This window comes from Erigeron canadensis, chromosome 7, assembly GCF_010389155.1.
Source record: "Erigeron canadensis isolate Cc75 chromosome 7, C_canadensis_v1, whole genome shotgun sequence".
Lineage (NCBI taxonomy): Eukaryota > Viridiplantae > Streptophyta > Magnoliopsida > Asterales > Asteraceae > Erigeron > Erigeron canadensis.
The window spans coordinates 23,204,153-23,226,282 of NC_057767.1; the positions used below are offsets into that span (position 1 = coordinate 23,204,153).

The 22,130-nt window shown below is 34.2% G+C and overlaps 3 protein-coding genes across 3 annotated transcripts; all 3 read left to right on the top strand.

Moving 5' to 3' along the window:
- The first annotated feature begins 7,551 nt into the window (after positions 1–7,551).
- Positions 7,552–9,758, top strand: LOC122609113 (wall-associated receptor kinase 2-like). Its single transcript, XM_043782174.1, has 2 exons — positions 7,552–8,449; positions 8,542–9,758. The coding sequence occupies exons 1-2, from the start codon at positions 7,552–7,554 to the stop codon at positions 9,756–9,758; spliced, it is 2,115 nt and encodes a 704-aa protein (XP_043638109.1).
- A 7,245-nt stretch (positions 9,759–17,003) lies between these two features.
- On the top strand, positions 17,004–18,861 carry LOC122609114 (wall-associated receptor kinase 2-like). The gene is made up of 3 exons (XM_043782175.1): positions 17,004–17,460; positions 17,553–17,720; positions 17,834–18,861. The coding sequence occupies exons 1-3, from the start codon at positions 17,004–17,006 to the stop codon at positions 18,859–18,861; spliced, it is 1,653 nt and encodes a 550-aa protein (XP_043638110.1).
- A 681-nt stretch (positions 18,862–19,542) lies between these two features.
- Positions 19,543–21,657, top strand: LOC122607440 (14-3-3-like protein). Its single transcript, XM_043780412.1, has 4 exons — positions 19,543–20,132; positions 20,617–20,739; positions 20,827–20,943; positions 21,402–21,657. Exons 1-4 carry the CDS (start codon positions 19,662–19,664, stop codon positions 21,468–21,470), a joined length of 780 nt encoding a protein of 259 aa, XP_043636347.1. The 5' UTR covers positions 19,543–19,661; the 3' UTR covers positions 21,471–21,657.
- The last annotated feature ends 473 nt before the right edge of the window (positions 21,658–22,130 follow it).

The window sequence follows — 22,130 nt, forward strand, 5'->3', positions numbered from 1 at the left end:
GGTGTTGGTCCCTCCGTTCCTCACTTGAATGAAATAACAATACTAAACTTTTCTTCTTATTTCACAACACGTCTTTTACAAATGGTTTACACACATATATATAGTTTTCCAATAGACACTACGAACCATCATACCTCTTCACTAATAGGTATGAATATATAACATACACAACTTTTCCTAAACGACACTTCCCTTCACTAACTAACTGTCTAACCGAAAATAACTTCCATTTGGTTGTAGACTTTATTGTTGACACTATAGACCCTTTAACTTATATACGTAACTTCCATGGATTGATAAATTAGTATCTCAACACTCCTCCCTAGTATATTAATCCATGTCTTTGTTATCTTCAAGTTTCATCATCTTTATCTTTGAACTTTGGCTTGTTTCCACTTCCTTTGTCTTGATCTTTAACTCGATCATTGTCTTGAACTTCTTCATTGATTTGACTTCTTTCTTCCTTGTCTTTAATCTCGTCTAGATCATGTTTGGCATCTTTGTCGGTATCTTCCTTTATTCGTATCATGTCATAATCTTGAATCTCCAACAATTTGTATCACGATCTTCGAATTCAACTTTTTTGTTTCTTGACTTGATGTCTTTCTCAATCTTGCTTTCCTTTTGAAATCTTGATGGCGTCTCTTGATGCTTCTTGCATTCGTCGTTGTCAACTCTTGGTTCTTCCTTTAGGAGTTTCTTATCCGAGAAAACTCCATGGTTATCTTTCTCAAACTTTCTCTTTTTGTCTTTAACTCTATTATCTCTTTGCTTGTGCAATCTCTTATTTTCTTCAGGTTCTCTAACTCCTTTTGCATTTGTTTCTCAAATGCTATCTCTCTATCTCTCATTTTCTTCTCAAACTCTTGTTTCTCCATCTCAAAGTCTTGAAGCATTTCAAACTTCCAAAACTCTAGTTTACTTCTTAAATCAGTTTCTATCTCTGACCTTATGTCATCTAACTTTTCTTTTGGAATTTTATCTTCCTTGATGAGAATTCCATTTCTTCTCTTCTCTTCTTTTAAGGATGTTGTCTCTTTTTCATCCTTAGTAGTAACCATCAATAGCGCTGGTTCGTCATCTTCGAACACAAGGTTTGCTTTTTCTTCTCTATGGTTTGGTTTTGGACAACTTGCAGCAAAGTGTCTAAAATCTTGACAATTATAACATTGTATATCTTTAAGTTGTCTTCTTGGATAGTTTTGATCCCAGGGCTTTTCTTCCATTTATTGAAACTATCTTCACTCTTGTTATCTCTTGCAAATCTTTCTTGACCTCTTCCTCGTGTCTGATTACCACCCCTTCCTCTATTGTTCCCATAGTTGCGTTCATAATTTCTGTCATTCCCTTGACGCGTGAACAACAACTTCTCATTATTATCTTCTTCACTTTCTTTTCTAAACTTAAGCCTTTCTTCGTAAGTCTTAAGTTTCCCAATAACCTCCTCCAATTTCGCTTCCTTAAAATCAACAACCATTTCAATGGTTGCTACTATTGGTATAAACTTATTTGGCACTGCGTTGAGTAATTTCCGCACTTTTGTTTGTTCATCAAACGTCAATCCAAATGTAGCAGCCTTTGTAATAATGCTCATCAATTTTCTGGCAAATGAATCTATTGATTCATCTTCTTTCATCACGAGTCTCTCAAATTCTGATTTCAGTTGTTGCGAGTGCGCTTGTTTGAACATCTTCTGTCCTAACCAATCTAGCCTTTAATGAGTCCCAAATTTCTTTTGCCGTTTCACATCCCGCAACTTACATTTGCAAATCTTCGGGCAATCTTTGAAATAAATACGCAGATGCAGAACTATCTTTCTTCGCATCAAACTCCTTTGATGTACTCGCATCTTCTAACAAATCCCATACTCCGTTTGCCACTAATATCTTCTTCATTCTTATAACCCATAATGTATAGTTCGTATTGTTTAGAATTGGACATTGATAGGATGATAACGGTATGTCAACAACATGATTGTTGTTTCCATTTTTATCTCCCGCCATATCCTTTCGATTTGATTTTCTTCTAAAACCAAAATAATTCTAACAATCGTTGCTCTTAACTTTCGTCTAACCACAATAATTAATTCTTCAAATTTTAAACTTTTCTTTTTGTCAATCTATTATTCTAACAATAAAAAGTAACAAGTATTTAGAAAAATGATAGAACCTGTTATTTGGGCTTTTTAATCTTGTGGGCTTCAAAAATTATGGTACGCCCCTTTAATTCCAATAGACTGGCCGTTCCTTTTTTTCTTTTCCCAAAAATAATCACGCTTGTTCCTGTTCCTTCTTTCTTCTTCACGCAATTAGGGCTCCTTTTTTCTTTTTCTAAACAAACGATGGTGGTGGTTAATCGGTGTTACACTTATACAACGGTGGTAGTTTTCTTCCTTTCTTTCTCTTCTGATGACGATGGTTACTCTGTTCTTTCTCTTTTCCGGCACGGTAGCGGCGGTTTCTTTTCTTCTCCGGCAACACACGGGCAGCGGTTACTCCTTCGCACAACCGGTATGTTTCTCTTTTTTTTCTCTTTAATTCAATCTTTACTCAGTCAATTCTTTTCTTTCTCTATTTGCTTTTCTGAATCGATTTTCACTTTATCGGTTATTGATTCCCCTGAATCAATTTTCTTCTCTGTCCTTCTTCTCTAAAATGATTCATCTTCAATCGTTTTCTTCTCTGTCTCTCTTCTTTAAGCGATCCCTCTTGGATCGTTACTGGCCTGTCTCTCTTCTCTCGGATTCGAACGACCTTGGCTCTGATACCACTGCTGGTCCCTCCGTTCCTCACTTGAACGAAATAACAATACTAAACTTTTCTTCTTATTTCACAACACGTCTTTTACAAATGGTTTACACACATATATATAGTTTTCCAATAGACACTACGAGCCATCATGCCTCTTCACTAATAGGTATGAATATCTAACATACACAACTTTTCCTAAATGACACTTCCCTTCACTAACTAACTGTCTAACCGAAAATAGCTTCCATTCGGTTGTAGACTTTATTATTGACACTATAGACCCCTTAACTTATATACGTAACAAAAGGCACCCAAACTACAATTTAAGCTGGGAATATTAACAAAATTATTTCGCTTTTCTAACGCCTTCGTCGTGAAATTTTCAGAATATCCGTTGAAATTATGAAAAACTTGGTCACTGCCTTGGTAAACTTCAACTTTATCATGATTTTCTAACATTCTCATCAAATAATACAACATGTTAATGTATTTTGTTTTAGTATGAAACATTGGAGTCTTTGTGTCACCATATTAAACATTGTCTTCTTGTTTCTTCCCATTCTTTAGCCACTACTCCATTAATATTTTATTTGCTTTAGTTTATTGTCTTCATTGCAAGATAAATCTTGTGGAATTCAAGTCAGCCTTTTGATCTCGATGTAAATCTCCCACCACTTATAGAGAAACACTAAAAGAAATTTCATAATGTACAGTAAAATCTTAAATATACAATATATTATACAAAATAAATATGGTAATCGTCATGCAAAATACCCCTTTATATCTTCACTATCCTATCTCATCCTCCAATTTTCCCTTCAATAATCTCTCCCTCATTCCCTAAATTTATTTCAAAAGCAGCCCACATCACATAGTTCTTTCATCTAATCAAATTAATTATAACAACAAAAATAACGATATATTAAGATTATTATTTTATTACACATGATTGTGGTTAAATGGTATAAAAAAAATATATGATTAGGTATATTGGGGAATTTATGAATAAGAAATAAGGATATTTTGGGTATAAAAAAGTGTTGAATGTCCTAAGTCAGGAGAACTCAATATATGTTTTATAAGGGTTATAGATAAAACTTTAATATAAGAAAAAAAAAAATTTAATTGCTCTCCAAGATTCTTTGAACTAATATATAAATAGCATGATAAATCGGAACTTTTATAATGGCACGCAGTCACGCACCCATAAAATCTTTGGCTTTAAAAATGTTTCCGTATTTCACTAAAAAAAAAGTTGCAAATGTATATATGATTTTCGAAAGCATCCATCCAAATATCCAAATCTCATCTCTATCTTTATATACTTGAGTGGTACCCGTGAGATGCGGCGGGACCTGAGGAAAGAAATAGTGGTTAAGAGGCGATGTCGTGTTATTACATAAATGTACGATTCAACTCATGTGTTTTTTAGTCCAGCCGAAGGTGCAAACCACCGTTGTTGTTTGTGGGGGGTTTATACGTTGATGGGTTATTAAATTAATTAACAAAAATGTTTTGAACAATAATCTGTATGAAGCTATCATCATAACGATCGTTTATCTAAAATTAAGGCAGATGCGGACAAACATTTATAACGATGGATTAGTATCAATAAGTCAAAATACATAAATAACCTTCAAACTTGCAAAAGAAGTAAAACATGTACGTTTATCATTATTTAGATGGACCAAGTGTAAAAATGGACATCAAACCGAAGCCAACTACACAAATCGAATGTGAGGGTGCAAAGCCACCAAGCGGTTCGGGTTTTCGGTCGGTTTCCGTTCTAGGTGCAAAGAAGACTGGAGCAAGGTCGGGGGCTTGAGAATGTGAGGATCGAGTGTCAACGTTGACACTCCTGTCCAGGGAGAGGTAATTAATGAAACCGAATAATGTGTTACTAAATATGTATGTAAATGTACGAAGTAAGAAACATATTACATATTCGTGCAATACCATTGGGTGGAGCACACGCATTGACAATAGGCACAGTAGTACCGGGGGTTATAGTGCCAGTGATTAAGCCGGGGATTGAGAATCTGCATGGGACATGACTGGTATCTACGTTATCTTCGTTGATCGTTTATTATTTTGAATGAGAATTTGTTTTCTAGTTTATTTTATACACATTTGTTAACAATTGATATAAAAAAAATAGAATAATTATTATTATTAGATATGAAGAAAGATTGTTTTTTAAACGTATTTTTAGAAATATTATTATGTGTCAAGATCACATATTGTTTAAAAAGGTTTTTTCCTTATTTATGATGTCATATTTAAAAGAACCCCATTTAAAGTTTATTTAAAATTCATAATCATTTAATTGAAAAAGTATATAAATATATATATAATGTAATGAAATGCCTTTTATTTCTTATTAACGAAATAGGTATTATTATTTTATATATCATTGTATTGGTCGATTCACTATGTTCATGTCAAGTTATAGTATTTCAATAACAAAAATTACATACATTTTTTATATATAATTTTTTTTGAAAGTTTTAATTAAAATGTCCGGGTTGAACCCGGAGTTATTAACTAGTATTGATATAGGACAACATTGTTGTAAATTGGTTGTGTTCTTCAAATTGTGATCATTCTTACATAAGAATAAATCACTACTTATACAAGAGTTTATGAAAGCTATTTCTGGAATGGTGATTAATTCTGATCTTGATTGTTGACCTTGACTGTTGACTTTGACCTTAACCATTGACCTTGACTTTGACTGTTTGACTTTCACCTTAAAACTTAATCTCAATACTCTTTATAATGGTTTATAGATAGAAGGGTAGTTAGGAAAATCATTCAAAGAGTGGAAGAGATAATTGTTTGTAGGAAGGTATAATAGGTATTTTAAAGATAGAGTAGTTAAACAAAAAATAGACAGTTTGTTTATATAGATATTATATATAATAAAAAAACAATTATGATTACATATCTTGACAACTTGAAATTTTTTAATGAATATTTATTTTCTTTTAAACTAAATAATTTATGACATCATTATCTCTACTTCCTTATAAAGCAAAAGCCCCCCCCCCCTAATAAATAATTCTGTTTTTGAAATGCCTTATTTGTCATTAGACATTTTTTATTTCGTAACTACCCCTAATAAATGTTTTCCCCTTTCCCACAAGACAGTCAAAGTCAATCAGTTAAAGTCACACAGTCAAAGTCAATCAGTCAGTCAAAGTCAAACAGTCAAACGTATTCAAAGTTTTTCATATTTATCTTACAAATTCATGTATAAATATCATCTCAAATGTAACTGGAAAATCATAACAAAATTCATATTCATCTTTTCTATCTCTTTAATCTCTCTAATAGTTAACATGTATTTTTTTTTTTTTTTGCTTTATTATATTAGTGTATCATCCGAAAAGGTAGTTATGAAATTCCATTGCAACGCGCGGGTATTATCTCGTAACATTAAAATTAAATTTTTATCATATAGTTTAATAAATACCTTTATACATATATGAAAAAATTAAATCATATAATTCATATTTCATTATTTCAAGAATATGTATAACCAATATATTTTTTTTTATTTCAGAACTATTATTAAAAAATCTGGGTTAAATCTGGGGAAGACAAATGTGAATGAAGTTAATTCCAAGAAGTAAGCTTTCCAATTAGATAATTTGGACAAATTTGTTGAGCCGAAAAGAGCATTACATTCCTTGGACTTTTCATGCTTTTTTATTTCATAGTAATATACGGCGAAACACAAAGAGTTGTTAGAAAATGATTATAAAAATTAAAAACTTTAAGCCTTTTTTCTATTACATAATTTTAAGAAGCTGAAAAACATTATCGGATCTTTTCAATTCATTATAGATTACTTTTCGTAATTTTACAATTTGATTTATTTAGAAATACGATATAAACAATTAAATTACCTATAGATTATATATAATATGTATGTTTAAGATATTCGTATAAAATTTAAAAATCAAATTATTTTAGAGAAACTACGTACACATAATGTCTTATCTAGCTTATAAAATGAGTTAGTTGGTAGTGGTTGGGTCAGCTGTATATATTGTACTCGTATTACATAAAAAAGGTAAATGAGTGTAAACTCTCTGGTCCGATATATTGTTTTGGTATTTACACTAACCGTTGATACACTAACCGTGTCAAAGTTTCCGGGTTTTTTTACATTTTACAAGGTTTTCTTGTTAACCTTGTAAAATGAGGGTAGACTAATATCCATTTTTGTAGTAGTGTTGGCTAGAGAACATACAGTATAGAACTCATGCCTGGAAAGTCAACATCCTCTCACATGGGATCACAATATATAGTTTGTTCAATTGCCTTTGATAAGTTTTGAACCAGTGACCTTTAGCCTTCATCTAGAGTCTATGTGGTTACATGACGACGGTACTAATGTTGTTTACATATGTAACTGGGTAAGACGTGAGCTTCACTCACATCGATCGATCCTATGCATTTCAATTTTTATTTTTGGATTAATATGCTTACCACGCTAAGATTTTTCTACCCAAAAAACCAAATCCAAATAAAATCAGAATGCGGATTTCTAGCACAATCTCAATCTTCTTAAAGTTTAAAAAACGCTTGTCATCTTGTTAGGCTATTATCATATATCTCAACTGATATTAGCAACATTTTACAACTAACTAAATATATTGATCCCCTTGTATTATGCCGGCTTCATAAGACGGTTATGGAAACAAACAAAGAGTATAAAACAATGTAGGTGACAAGGACCACGTAGGTATTTATACCATTTGTTTTTGGTTCAACTCCATTACTAATAAACTCCATGAAATTGTCTAAACAAGTTTGGCTGCTGAATTTTATTTTGTTGCGATTTATAATTGCTACAAACACTAAGCTTAACTGTCCTCCAGTTGACGAATGTGGAAAGGTTACTATACCTTACCCTTTTTCAACTATAGATGATTGCTACCTAGACGAGTCTTACTACATACAATGTGACCCTAAAACACAAATTCCCCAACTCAACATATCTAGCCTAATTGTGTTACAAGATGGACAATTGAGTCAAAGCAGCGGTCATCTAGAAGTTCTGGAGATAAGTTTGGATGGACGTCTAATAGTGGCTATACCGGCTGGGTATGGTTGCTTTAACGATCACGGAATGTATACTTCTTACTCAACAATATCGATTGAAACGGTTAGGTTCCCCTTCTCAAGCACGCAAAACAAGTTAGTCGGAGTAGGTTGTGACATTGAAGCGAATATATGGCTAGCAAAATCCTCTATGCCTACAAGTTGTGGGACTAATTGTGACCGTTTCAATGATATTAAAAATGGTACATGCCAAGGCTCTGGGTGTTGCATAACATCCATTCCTCAAGGCATAACGATGGCTTCATTTGCGGTTAGTGTTAACCAAAACCAATTAAAGGCATCAGATTATAGCAAGTGTGGCCATGCTTTCATAGTGGAAAATACCAAGTATAATTTTAGTGTTGGTGATGTTAGTACTATGAGAAATGACATATCTTTCCCGGTGGTTCTTGAATGGTTTGCCGGCAATACTTCTTGTGAAGAAGCAAAAATGGACGATACAACTTACATGTGCAGAGGGAACAGTGTATGTGAAGATGCAGATAGGGAAAGCGGTCTTCCTGCGTATCATTGCCAATGCTACGATGGATATAGTGGAAACCCGTATGTCAGTGATGGATGTCAAGGTACGTTTGACCCTTTATTTTGATACAAAGCTATTTTGGTCGTCATATATAATAGAATGTAGGATATGATTTCATTTCACTTTTTTTATCAGATATAAATGAGTGTGAATCTTCAGAACTCAATAAGTGCCCGCGAGAATATAATTGTATGAACACAAATGGGAGTTATGATTGTGTTTGCCCAAAGGGACTCCAAGCTGATGCAAAAAATGCTGGAGTGTGTACAAAGAGTGCAAATTTACCGGATAATGCAGGTAAAGCTATGGCAGGAATTTTTGGTATTGCAGGAGCAATTATAGTCATGGCTTTGACATATTGTGGAATAAAGAAGAGGAAAATAATCAAGGGTAGAGAGAACTTCTTCAAACAAAATGGTGGAATCATGTTACAAAATCTATTTGCTAGGAAAGATCAAGTCGACAATAATGCGATATTATTCAACTATGAAGAAATGAAGAAAGCTACCAACAACTTCACTGAAACCAACATTATTGGCGAAGGGGGTTATGGTGTCGTTTACAAAGGAATCTTAGCAAACAAGACCACCGTTGCCATCAAGAAGTCTAAATTAATTGACCAAAGTCAAATAAATCAGTTCATTAATGAGGTGGTAATTCTATCACAAATTAATCATCCGAATATTGTAAAACTCCTTGGATGTTGCTTAGAGACACAAGTTCCCTTGCTTGTGTATGAATATATAACCAATGATACTTTATGCCACCACATACACAAGGGAGCAAGCATGACCTTTGAAACACGGCTAAAGATAGCTACGGAAACCGCTGAAGCTCTTTTTTATATGAACTCGAACACACAAATAATCCATAGAGATGTCAAGCCCTCAAACATACTATTGAATGATGACTTTTCTGCCAAAGTGTCTGATTTTGGAATTTCAAGATTTGTCCCATTTGGTCAAAGCCATCTATCAACATATGTAAAGGGAACTATAGGTTATGTGGATCCTGAATACTTTTATACGGGCAAATTGAACGAGAAGAGTGATGTTTATAGTTTTGGAGTTGTTCTTGTAGAGCTACTTACCGGAACAAAGATTCATTCTTTAGAGATTTCGTTAAACGTATATAGGGGCGCAGCAGCATATCTTTCTTCGCTATTGGAACGCAATGCATTTTTTAAAGTTCTTGATAAACAATTAAAGAGCGAGGAGTATGCTGACGTGGTGATAGGTGTTGCTAAACTAGCAATTAACTGCCTTGATCTTGAAGGGAGGAACAGGCCTACAATGAAAGAAGTGAAAATAGAATTGGAGCAACTAAGATGTGTTTTGTCATCAACTAGGTAGTACTGTTGAAGTTTCAGCAAAATTTCGACTAAAAGGCACCCAAACTACAATTTAAATTGAGAATATAATCACAATTATTATTATCCTTTCGTTATGAAATTTTCAGAATTTCAGTTAAAATTATGAAAAATTTAATTAGTCACTGCCTTGGTAAACTTCAACCATATGCTAACTTCCTCATCAAATAATACAACATGTTAATGTATTTTATTTTACTATGAAAAAGTGAATTCTTTGTGAGATGTACCGCACTTTTCTTGTTACAATATTAAGCATTGTTTTCTTGTTTCTTCCCATTTTTAGCCACTAATTTACACTCCCTTAATAATTAATTGGGCTAAGCGCGCCGGAATGCAGTTAACTATTCCTGAAAAATTATTGTGTGTACGAACTCTAGGTCGGCTTTATTGTATTAAGGAAACTTGTTTAAGAGTCCCATAGTAAACAAAAGTTACCGGGTAAGAAGTTAGCCGGTCACCACTTTTACGTTGACTGCTTACGTGGCATGCACACAATAACTTTTTGGAATTAATTTATGCACACAATTAAAAAAATATATGAAAATAAACAAGTTTTATATGTGAAGTAACCGGCCCCACATCCGTTTTATGTCCACAATAAACATAATTTCAAGTTTCCTGAATACAATAAAGCCGACCTAGAGTTCGTGTACACAATAACTTTTGGTGATTAGTTGACTGCATTCTGGCGCACTTAGCCCTAATTAATTTGCTTTAGTTTATTTTCTTCATTGCAAGATAAATCAAACTAACAGCTAACAAAGATGCTAACAAAGATAAAAATTCATTATGTTGTGGTTAATTTACTTGCCATACAAGATGATGATTCCCAAACTCAGATGCAGAAAAGACGAAGAAGAATATTCTTCCATTATTTGAGAAAGAAAGGGGTCAAAAAGAGTAGAGGGGGAAGAAAGTGAGGTGGGAGGGGTTTTTTTTCTTTTGGACTCTCGCGAATAGTTTTGGTAACTCGCGATAATGTTTCGTTTATTTAAAAATTTTGACTCGAGACTCATTCATATATTTTGTTGACACAATATTATCTATTCTTGAATTACATTTCTAACGACTATATATTCACACGCCTATTATTTTTGCACAGAAATTATTTTATCTAAGTTTGACTCATTTCACATTTACTAGTTCTGTAAGGTTGACCGGCCTAAATGTCGGGTTATTACAATTTGAAAAATAAAGAGTTCTAAATGAATGTATGATTTTGAAGAAATTAAAAGTGAATATGTGATTGTAATTTACCTAAATTTAGGTATAGAACTTCTCACGTATTAATGGTTTTATATTTATTGTATTAATGTTGAAATGATTCAGGTCTAGTTTGTATGAATTAAAATAGAGAAATAATTAATTCTCCTAACCAAATAGCATAATAATCTCCTAACCATGAGATGATTGCATGTGAAAAAATCATGAGACAAAATTAGGAAAGATAATTAATGGATACCACGTCACCTTCTTAATCTTTTAGGAAGATTTTTAAGCTAATATTTATGAGGATTTATCATTTTCCATTAAATTATTAAGATGTGAGAGGTTAAAATAAACAAGTTTTGTGATAGAAACCAAATGTGATAGAAGTTAAAAATTTTGTTGTGCCGAAAAGAGCATCACATTATGCATCCTAATTTCTAGGAATATACGAACAAATGAGTTCTTAAACAAAGATGTGATGCAGCCGATTAATTAGTTAGAAAATGAGGAGTAATATTATATCTCTACAAAGTCATAAATATTTAGAGGTTTTCTTTACTACTCCTATTTAAATGGAACTATATAATTAATATAACAAAACTTTTTATAGAAATCAAATTCAAGTACACGTTACACATATGCTCGTGTGATGCGGCTCAATATACAGTGATAGCGGTGGTGATGTGATAGTGGTGGTGACAAGTGATAACGGAGGCGATGACGGCGATGGTGGTGGGGTAAATATAAATGTAAAAGTTTTTTTTGTTAAATGGGATTGTGTAGTTATTTTATAGTTACAGGTTTTATGGTGTAAATTATTTTATTAAGAACATTATGAGTATTTTTTTTTATCATGATATTATAAGTATATTAAGTACACGTAGAAAAAAATAGAGGTGATTATTATTGAACAAAATAGTTTATTCATTCTTTTATCATAAAAAACACTCTTCTTTATTAATTGTTATAGATATAAAAAAGAAAAATTAAATGTATATGTCGAATTTATTTATTTACAAACAGAGAATTGTTATTAGTTTTTCACTTTTTCTCACTAAAGAATTTTTTAATCACTTAAATTTCCAATATTAAAAATAATTATCTATACCCTAATAAATAAGTTACTCTTTCTCAAAAAAGTAGTACAATACATCTACTTTTTTAATCAATAAATTAAATATTTTTATTTCATACACTTTTCAATTGCATTGATTCCTTTTGTTTCTTAGGGGGTTGCCAACTCACCTCTTACCCCACCACTCATCATTCACTTTCAACCAATCTCTTTATATTACATCAACTCCACCACTCACTAATCACTCATCCAAATTTTATTGGCAACTCATTACTCACTCACCATTCACTATAAATTTTCATTTTTATTTAAGAATTAAAATTCAATTCAACTAAAACATTACGTAACAATACTAAAATACATAAAACATTACATAATAAACTAAAAAAACATATCAGCGATACTAGTCCTCATCATTGTCCTGCTCAAGTGCTCATACTCATTTGGCTAGAGGTGTGATAAGTTTAGAGTCGCAATATTCTCTGTCAGATCATTTCGAAGACGGAAATGTGTCTCCTCGTCTCGTATTTCTGGTAAGGCGTCGTGTTCACGCCTCGGTTGGACGACGGGAACCCTTATATGAAGTGGGCTAGTCACACGACCTCAATCGTGAATAATCATGTTGTGCATTATCACACACGCATACACCAAGTTCCTTATTGTTTTCAGCGAGCGTTGTCGAAACGGTCAAGCAAGGATACCACATTTTTGCTTGAGAACAACGAATACCCCTTCAACATCCTTCCAGGCCAACTCTTGTGCTTTCTTGAACGTTTTTCCTTTTGGATCTAGCTATAGGATATTTGTACGTTTTAACAAACATAGACCACATAAGATATATGTCATCGATTAGATACTAGCCACGTCTTTATGCATGCCCATTTCAGTTAATAGGAAGTTAGGCGCAGTGCCCATACGCTCGGTGAGGAACAAGGGAGATTGTTGCAGGACGTTGATGTCGTTTAGTGAACTTGGAGGGCCAAAGAATGCGTGCCATATCCACAAATCTTGAGACGTCATCGCTTCCATCATAATAGTGAGGCGTTCATGATCACCCAGTTTATATTGACCCTTAAACTCCATTAGACACATTTTCCAAACCAAATGTGTACAATCTAAACTACTGAGCATCTTGGTGATGTAATGTCTCTCTTTGTGCGCTTCATACAACTGTAGTATATCATGTGTTGTGGGTATATGCACGAGTTTGTTAGAATATGTTTGAACAATAGCGTCACGAAACATTTGAAGACATTCACTTGACGTTCATTGTGCCATCTCAAAATACCCATCGTACTCATCTGGTGGATTACCGGTTGCGGGCTGCCTAATTGCTGATGTACACTTATAAATCGCGATAAAACCCTTTTTCAACTGGGCATCATTTGAATCCTGTAAATAGGAGTATCTGGACTCAAGATCTCGAACAATCTTTAAAAACAAGTGTTGAGGCATACGATACCTATCTTCGAATAAATCTCCACCGTATTTGGGTTTCCACCAAAGTAGTCACGATGCAACCTTTGTGAAGTTGATCAACGATTACGGCGCCGCACCTACCACATAGTCAGCACTCACCCAATACCAACACTCTTACCATATAGTCATTACATACCCACACATATCCCTATGATACAATCCTGGACTCAGGAGCCCAAGTCCTCAAGCCCATGTCAAAGTCCTCTAAGGAAGTTAACGAGAGGAACTAGACAAGCATAGTAGTTATTTCAAATGGTTACATGTTATTTGTGTTGATGGGAAAATAACTGCCCAATTTTGATGTTTCAAACCCCGTCGATCGGATCTTTCGAGCAACAAATTACTTTGAGTACTATTTCATCCACCCGCTGATCGTCTTTCCTTAGTGCAGATTTACTTCACCAGTAAAGCTCTCAATTGGTACAAATACCTCACCAAAACTAACCTCCTTACTGGTTGGCCTGAGTTCTCGCGAGCCCTTGAACTCCGCTCTGGTCCTTGTTCTTATGAAAACCATCAAGCGGCCTTGTTCAAGCTACGCCAAACCACCACTCTTACCGCATTTGTCACTGATTTTGAACACTTAAGCAACTGTGTTGTTGGGTTACCACCTGATACTTTGCTAAATTGTTTCGTTTCGGGGCTTCGTAATGACATACAACAGGAACTTTCGGTCACCTTAAACCGACTTCATTAGCACAAGCGGTTGGGCTCCCCAAGCCCTTAGAAGAGGATATCATGCCTGTTATGGATATCCCGGTTTCTTCTTTCACTACCTCTATCTCTCTTGTCTCTAAACAACAAGCAATTTTGGCATCCTTGGCTGCTAACCCTGTGCCCATGTTGCCATGTTCTTCTAGTGCTGTAACATCAACTCTGCCCACTGCGAGACTCTCAACTGAACAAATGCAACAACGCCGAGCTATGAGGCTTTATTTTAAATGCCCAAAAAAGTTTCAACCGGGTCACCATTGTAACCCACCACAATTTCTCCTCATTGTTGATAACAATGATTTTGCAACCAAAACCGCTCTCAATGCAACTGAAGAAAACACATTTGTTCTTCGCTTCCTTTCTGTTTCCCCGACACTTTTTTTCGGTATGTCTACCATTACCTCTATGCGACTCACCGGGATTATACAACACCACCCAGTTAGCATCCTAGTTGCTTCAGGCTGCAGCACACACTAACCGAAAAACGAACCGCTATAATTTGGTTTCTGAAATCTAAAACCATTGGTTTTCAGTTTTTTCGGTTTCGGTTTTTTCGGTTTGAGTCTTTTTCAGTTCGGTTTTAATCGGTCTTAAACCACTTGTGGGTTTGAGCCATCTTGAGCTAAAAAAGTTTAAAGTTAATACCCTATGATTATGATACAACATCGATAAATTATCAACAATACAATAATGACGATAAATCAAATATATTAAAATATCTGATGAGAAATTATCAACTATTTATATATTTCACGTGTTGTTTCAATATACAATTGATTGAAAGATCTTGTTGTGTAATTTCACATAAAACATATAATTTATATTGTTTTGTATAATAACAAAATCAAATATATTAAAATATCTAATGAGAATGAGTATAATATGATATAAATACAAAATAATATAGATAGTATATATTTTTTATTCGGTTCGGTTTTTATGGTTCGGTTTTTCATATAAAACCAAAACCGAACCATAACATTCAGTTTTTACAAAATCAAAACCGAAAACCATTGGTTTTTTGGGTTTTCGGTTTTTTTAGTTCGGATTTTTTGGTTTTTATGGTATTTTCAGTTTTCGGTTCGGTTTTTGCTCACCTCACCACCCACAACCTCATTCAATGTCATGTTGCTTTGATGTTAAATCTGACAACCCATCTCACAACACCCTTTCCGGTTCTCGTCGATAATGGGGAACCACTTCAATGCATCGGGTTTTGTTCTAACGTTCCACTCACTTTGAATCAAACATTGTTTCCTGTTTCTATGTTTCTTTTGGAGTTCAAAGGTTGTGAGATCATATTGGGATTTGATTGCGCGCTTACGCTCTTAGGGACCGGTCAAAGCCAACTTTGCCATTCCATCCCTTTCGTTTTACCACAACAACAAGCTTGTTACTCTTGTAGGTGCACAGCTACAAAACGTTGCTGCTTCAAGCGTCAAGATTACCGACCTTGAGGACAAGGTTGCTTCTCAAGGGGTGGGCAATGATACAATCCTGGACTGATCAGGAGCCCAAGTCCTCAAGCCCATGTCAAAGTCCTCTGAGGAAGTTAACCTGAGGAACTAGTCAAGCATAGTATTTGTTTCAAATGGTTACATGTTATTTGTGTCAATGGGAAAATAGCTTCCCATGTTGCATGTAGGATCACGTTTTTCATCCCATGTTCTCTAAATAAAGTGCATGTAGAATGGTAGGGTAGTTTTGCAAGTTTTCTATTCAAGCATTGTAATTTTGTTTTCAAAGAATCAGAGAAAATTGTCCCAAAAGTCTTTCTTTTATCCTCTTTTTTATTCTTGGAGAGTGACCCACTCAAAGGGTTATAACTTTGAGTGGTACCTTTTTGGATTATTTCACATTAAGCAGTTGAGAAAGTCAAACAACAATATTAAGATTTATCTTTGGTAGTTTTACAGATTGAATAGTACTCCGGTATATCTCAATTAAGGTCAAACAACAATATTAAGATTTAGACATCGTATTATATTATTAAATATATCTCAATTAATAGTAACGATATGATATGACAAAGTATGTAACCCAGTGTGTTAAGCGGGCAACATACGAGCCTATTTTTATTCAAGTATATTCACCTTTAGGACGGTTGTAGAAAAAAAACACGGAATATAAAACAAAATGATCATAATGGGTACTTAGAAAAAAGTGGACAGAAAAACTTTCTTTCTTTAAAAATAGGTAACAAGGATTTGTACATATGCATTTGTACCTTATATATATACGAGTATAATATACTGGACTATGTGTTTGTATGATTCAACTCCCAAACTTATGTCACAAGCAAAATCCATGAAATTTTCACAACAAATTTTGCTGCTCAATTTTATATTTTTCAGATATATAAATGCTGCCTATTTAAAGCCTACATGTCCTGCAGTTGAAAAATGTGGAAGTGTTACCGTATATTACCCCTTTTCAACCGTACATGATTGTTACCTAGACAAATCTTACTACATACATTGTGACCCTAGAACACAAATTCCGCGCCTAAGCATATCTAGCGTCTTGGTGCTACCACAACAACTAAGGGGTCATATCAGTGATCATCTGGAAGTTCTAGAAATAAAACTAGATGGTCGTCTAATAGTGGCTCTACCGGTTGGGTTTGGCTGCTGGGACGCATATGGAAATTTAACTTCTTTCTCAGTGATAATGGTTAAAACACATAGGTTCCCCTTCTCATACACGCAAAACAAGTTTGTCGGAGTAGGTTGTAACATTGAAGCTAATATGTCGCTTGAAGCACCCTCTGCGGAAACAAGTTGCTCGACAAATTGTGACCACTACCATGATTTTGAAAATGGGCCATGCCAAGGCTCCGGGTGTTGCATAGCATCCATTCCTCAAGGCATGACAACCGTTTCATTTACAGCTAGTGACAACATATACCACTCAAAGGTACCAACTTATAGTAAGTGTGGTCATGCTTACATAGTGGAATATACCAAGTATAACTTCAGCGTTGGTGATCTTAGTACTATGAGAAATTTTACATCTTTTTCGGTGGTTCTTGAATGGTTTGCTGGTGATACTTATTGTGAAGAGGCAATAAAGGACAATTCAACTTACATGTGCAGAGGGAAAAGTAGATGTCAGGATGGAGATAGGGAAAGCGGTCTTCCTGGGTATCGTTGCATATGCTCTGACGGATATAGTGGAAACCCATATGTCAATGATGGATGTCAAGGTTCTTTTAATACTTTACATTTATACAAATTTATGTTAGTCGTCAAGTTTATCATGGTATTATCATGATTTTTTCCTTTGTTTCTTTATCAGATATAAATGAGTGTGAATATTCAGAACACCATAAGTGCCCGTCAAAATATATTTGTAAGAACACAGAAGGGAGTTATGATTGTGTTTGCCCAAATGGACTCAAAAGTGATGAAAACAATGGTGAAGTATGTGGTACAAATTTATCAGATAATGCATTTGTCACCAAGGGTAATGGCTCCTTGCAAAGAAATGTGAGTATAAAGACAATATTTTGTCTAAGAGCATAATTAGTTTAGGTGTCATTGCAGGTAAAGCTATGGTGGGGATTTTTTGTGTTGCAGGAGCAACTATAGTCATAACTTTGACATATTGTGGAATAAAGAAGAGGAAAACAATCAAGGGTAGAGAGGATTTCTCTAAACAAAATGGTGGAATCATGTTACAAAAAGTGCTATTTGCAAGGAAAGATCATGTAAACAACAATAATGCGATAATATTCACGTATGAAGAACTGAAGAAAGCTACCGACAACTTCAGTGATACCAACATTATAGGCCAGGGTGGGTATGGTGTCGTTTACAGAGGAATCTTAGTAAACAAGACAATGGTAGCCATCAAAAAGTCTAAAGTAATTGACGAAAGTCAAATCAAGCAATTCATAAATGAGGTGATAATTCTATCACAAATCAATCATCCAAATATCATAAAACTCCTTGGTTGTTGCTTAGAGACACAGGTACCGTTGCTTGTGTATGAATATATAACCAATAACACCTTAAGCCGCCACATACACCAGGAAACAGTGATGACTTTTGAAACACGGCTAAAGATAGCTGCAGAAACTGCTGAAGCTCTTTATTATATGAACTCAACCACACAAATAATCCATAGAGATGTCAAGCCCTCAAACATACTACTGAATGATGACTTCTCTGCAAAAGTGTCTGACTTTGGAATTTCAAGATTTGTCCCACTCGGTCACAGCCATCTATCGACATTTGTTAAAGGAACTATAGGTTATGTGGATCCTGAGTACCTTTATACGGGGAAATTAAACGAGAAGAGTGATGTTTATAGTTTTGGAGCTGTTCTTGTAGAGCTACTTACTGGAACAAAAATTCATTCTTTAGAGATTTCTTTAAACGTATATATTGGTACAGCCGCATATCTTTCTTCACTATTGGAACGTAATTCATTGTTTAAAGTTCTTGATAAACAACTGAAGAGCGAGGAGTATGCTGAAGTGGTGAAAGGTGTTGCTAAACTAGCAATTAACTGTCTTGATCTTGAAGGGAGGAACAGGCCTACAATGAAAGAAGTGAAAACAGAACTAGAGCAACTAAGATGTGTTTTGTCATCAACTAGGTAGTTTTGTTGAAGTTTGTAAGAAAATATGTATCTACGTAAAAAAAAAACACGGAATCACTCTGGATTCTGATTAAAAAAGGTTTGTTCAAATAGATCGGAAGAACTTCGCCACTGAGTAACTATAAGATATCCTCTTACAAAATGTCGATATCAAACCATGACTAATCTTATCACAGTTTCAGTATACTTTTGACTAAACGGCACCCAAACTACAAGTCAAATTGGGAATATTAACACAATTGTTTCGCTTTTCTGATGCCTTCGTCATGAAATTTTCAGAATATCAGTTGAAGTTATGAAAAATTTAACTGCCATGGTAAACTTCAACTATATCATGATTTGCTAACTTTCTCGTCAAATAATACCACATGTTAATGTATTTTGTTTTAGTATGAAACACTGGATTCTTTGTGAGATGTATGCACTTTGTTTGTTACAATATTAAACAATGTCCAATACCTTAGTTCGTTCTAGACATTTGGTCCCTTATTTGTATAGTTTTGATTTTAAAAGTTTAAAGAGTAAAATCTCAAATAAACAATGTCATAATGTAATGTAATTTACTCTGAAACTAAAATATGAAACATTCAAACCAGACATCTTTTAAATTTTCACACCATACAAAATAAATATGGTAATTGCCATGCAAATTAAAAGACCCCTTTTTATCTCCACTATTCTATCTCATCCTCACATTTTCTCCTCAATAATCTCTTCCTCATTCCCTAAATTCATTTCAAAACCAGCCCACATCATATTAGTCCTTTCACCTAATTAAACTAACAAGAAAGATAAAAAAAAATGGCATTATCGACCCGTGAACAAAATGTCTATATGGCAAAACTAGCAGAACAAGCAGAACGCTACGACGAAATGGTTGAATTCATGGAAAAAGTATCAGAAACCGACGAACTAACAGTTGAGGAACGTAACTTGTTATCTGTTGCGTACAAGAATGTTATTGGTGCTCGTCGTGCCTCGTGGAGAATTATTTCGTCGATTGAACAAAAAGAGGAATCTCGTGGTAATGAGGACCACGTGACTGTGATTAAAGGTTATAGGTCCAAGATTGAAGAAGAGCTTACCAAGATTTGTGATGGGATTTTGAAGCTTCTTGACTCTAGATTGATTGCTTCCGCGTCTACTGGTGATTCTAAGGTCTTTTATTTGAAAATGAAGGGAGATTATCATAGGTATTTGGCGGAATTTAAGACCGGTGGGGAAAGAAAAGAGGCTGCTGAGAGTACTCTCACAGCTTATAAGTCTGCGCAGGTTAACTTTTCCGTTTCCAATTTTATCTATCCTCTATTATAAAGTACTTCTGCCAGTATATATCCGCAACTGGAGTTGAATAATTACATATTTCCCTAACGTGAAAGTTTTCAATGCATAAATACAATGCTCTTAAAGCATACTTTGATGATATATGTAATTATGCAGTCTAATTTTGGAAAATATGTAAATGCCCTGTATATATTAAACATGTTATACAGGGGAAATAATTTGTTAGTTTTATTAGAGATTGTCAAAGATCGATTCAATAAAGATTAAGGGTCGGGTCTTTGACATGGCCGTATATATGTCAATGACCCATAAAACTAATGGCCAATAGCTCTTACAAAATAGTGATCACTTTAAATAATTTCATTAAGTTAATATTTGAATTTTTACATGATTTTGATAGAGGCTTTTCATTAACTTCTGGTTTGAAATTTAACCTTATATTGAAAAGAAAGTTGTTTATATAAATTTGCAGGATATTGCAAACAGTGAACTTGCCCCAACACACCCAATCCGCCTAGGACTGGCTCTCAACTTCTCCGTCTTTTACTATGAAATTTTGAACTCTCCAGACCGAGCTTGTGGCCTTGCCAAACAGGTATGAACTTTAAAACTTCAAACCAAAACTCCGACTTATGGAGTGTTTTTACTTCTCTGGATATATGATGACTTTCTCTTTTTAAAGGCATTTGACGAAGCAATCGCTGAGTTGGATACCTTGGGTGAAGAGTCATACAAAGACAGCACCTTGATCATGCAATTGCTTCGTGACAACCTCACTTTATGGACATCCGATATGCAGGTATGCATGAGTTTTTTTCCCTAAAGGCTGAATTTCGACCCATTTACTTATAAATGGATCTGTTAGGATTATATATTTTATTTTCAGCACTTCAAACAGATAATATTTAGATATAAAGGAAAACCGTTCAAATGGGTCAAATCTGTAAGCAGGACGATAGTCATCCAATCTGTATTGTTAATGCATAAAACATACGAAATAGCTTTAGTAGAAAAGAGTTATCTTTGTATCATAGTATAATTCTGAACTCATATTTATCACATGCTATATGCAATAACTATTCTAAAAGTTGGAGAAAGTTTGTTTTTGGGCCATTCCTATCCATTTTGGTCGATAACAAAAGTTATCGATGTAGACCCAAACCTGTTATCCAGGCAACCTAACCCGCCCATTATGACATCTCTAATCTTTACAGAGTTGATACTAAATTCATTTCTTTTGTTGATATATTGATTCAGGAGGATGGAGCTGATGAAATTAAGGAAGCACCTGGTGCAAAGCAAAGTGAGGAACAACCAGCGCAGTGAAGACTTGAAACCTCATGTTAAAATTCTTATCTTTATTCTTATTTCATTGGGAGAATTACATTGCATTTGGTTTTCTAATTTCTTCATCTTTATGTTATCTTTATGAGTTTCTTTATGCCAACATCTAACTCTAGTTTCAATCGCTTCAATTTCCTGTATGTTGAATGAATTTGATTTGTTTACGAAATTCTCCATTCTTAGAGCATGTAGTTAGTTTTATTAGCTTTATATATTTTGCAAAAATTAGTTTTCTTTAGTGAACAATCAAATGGATTTTACAAACAGAAAATCAACTGATTTAAGATGTAGACCTTACCACCATGGAAGAAAATAGGTGCTAGTTTATTCATTATTATTGTCAAATGGCTGTGTTACGGGAGAAAGAGATGATACATGAATATAGAACCGAAAACTAGAACACAGGGAATTTATGTTTTTATGTAATATCATTCTTGTTACATTTGAGTCACATCCTATACAAGCCAAAATAGCGAACTGTACACCACTAATTTTTGGCGATACACCACTTCCTATGCTTTACAGTGTTGTACTGTACAACACAATAATGCATATTTGGTGGTGTAACATAAATAGAAGTGCAAATTTGGTAGATTAACTTTTTAGGGGAAAAAAATGGGGTAAATGCTTTATAATGTAATA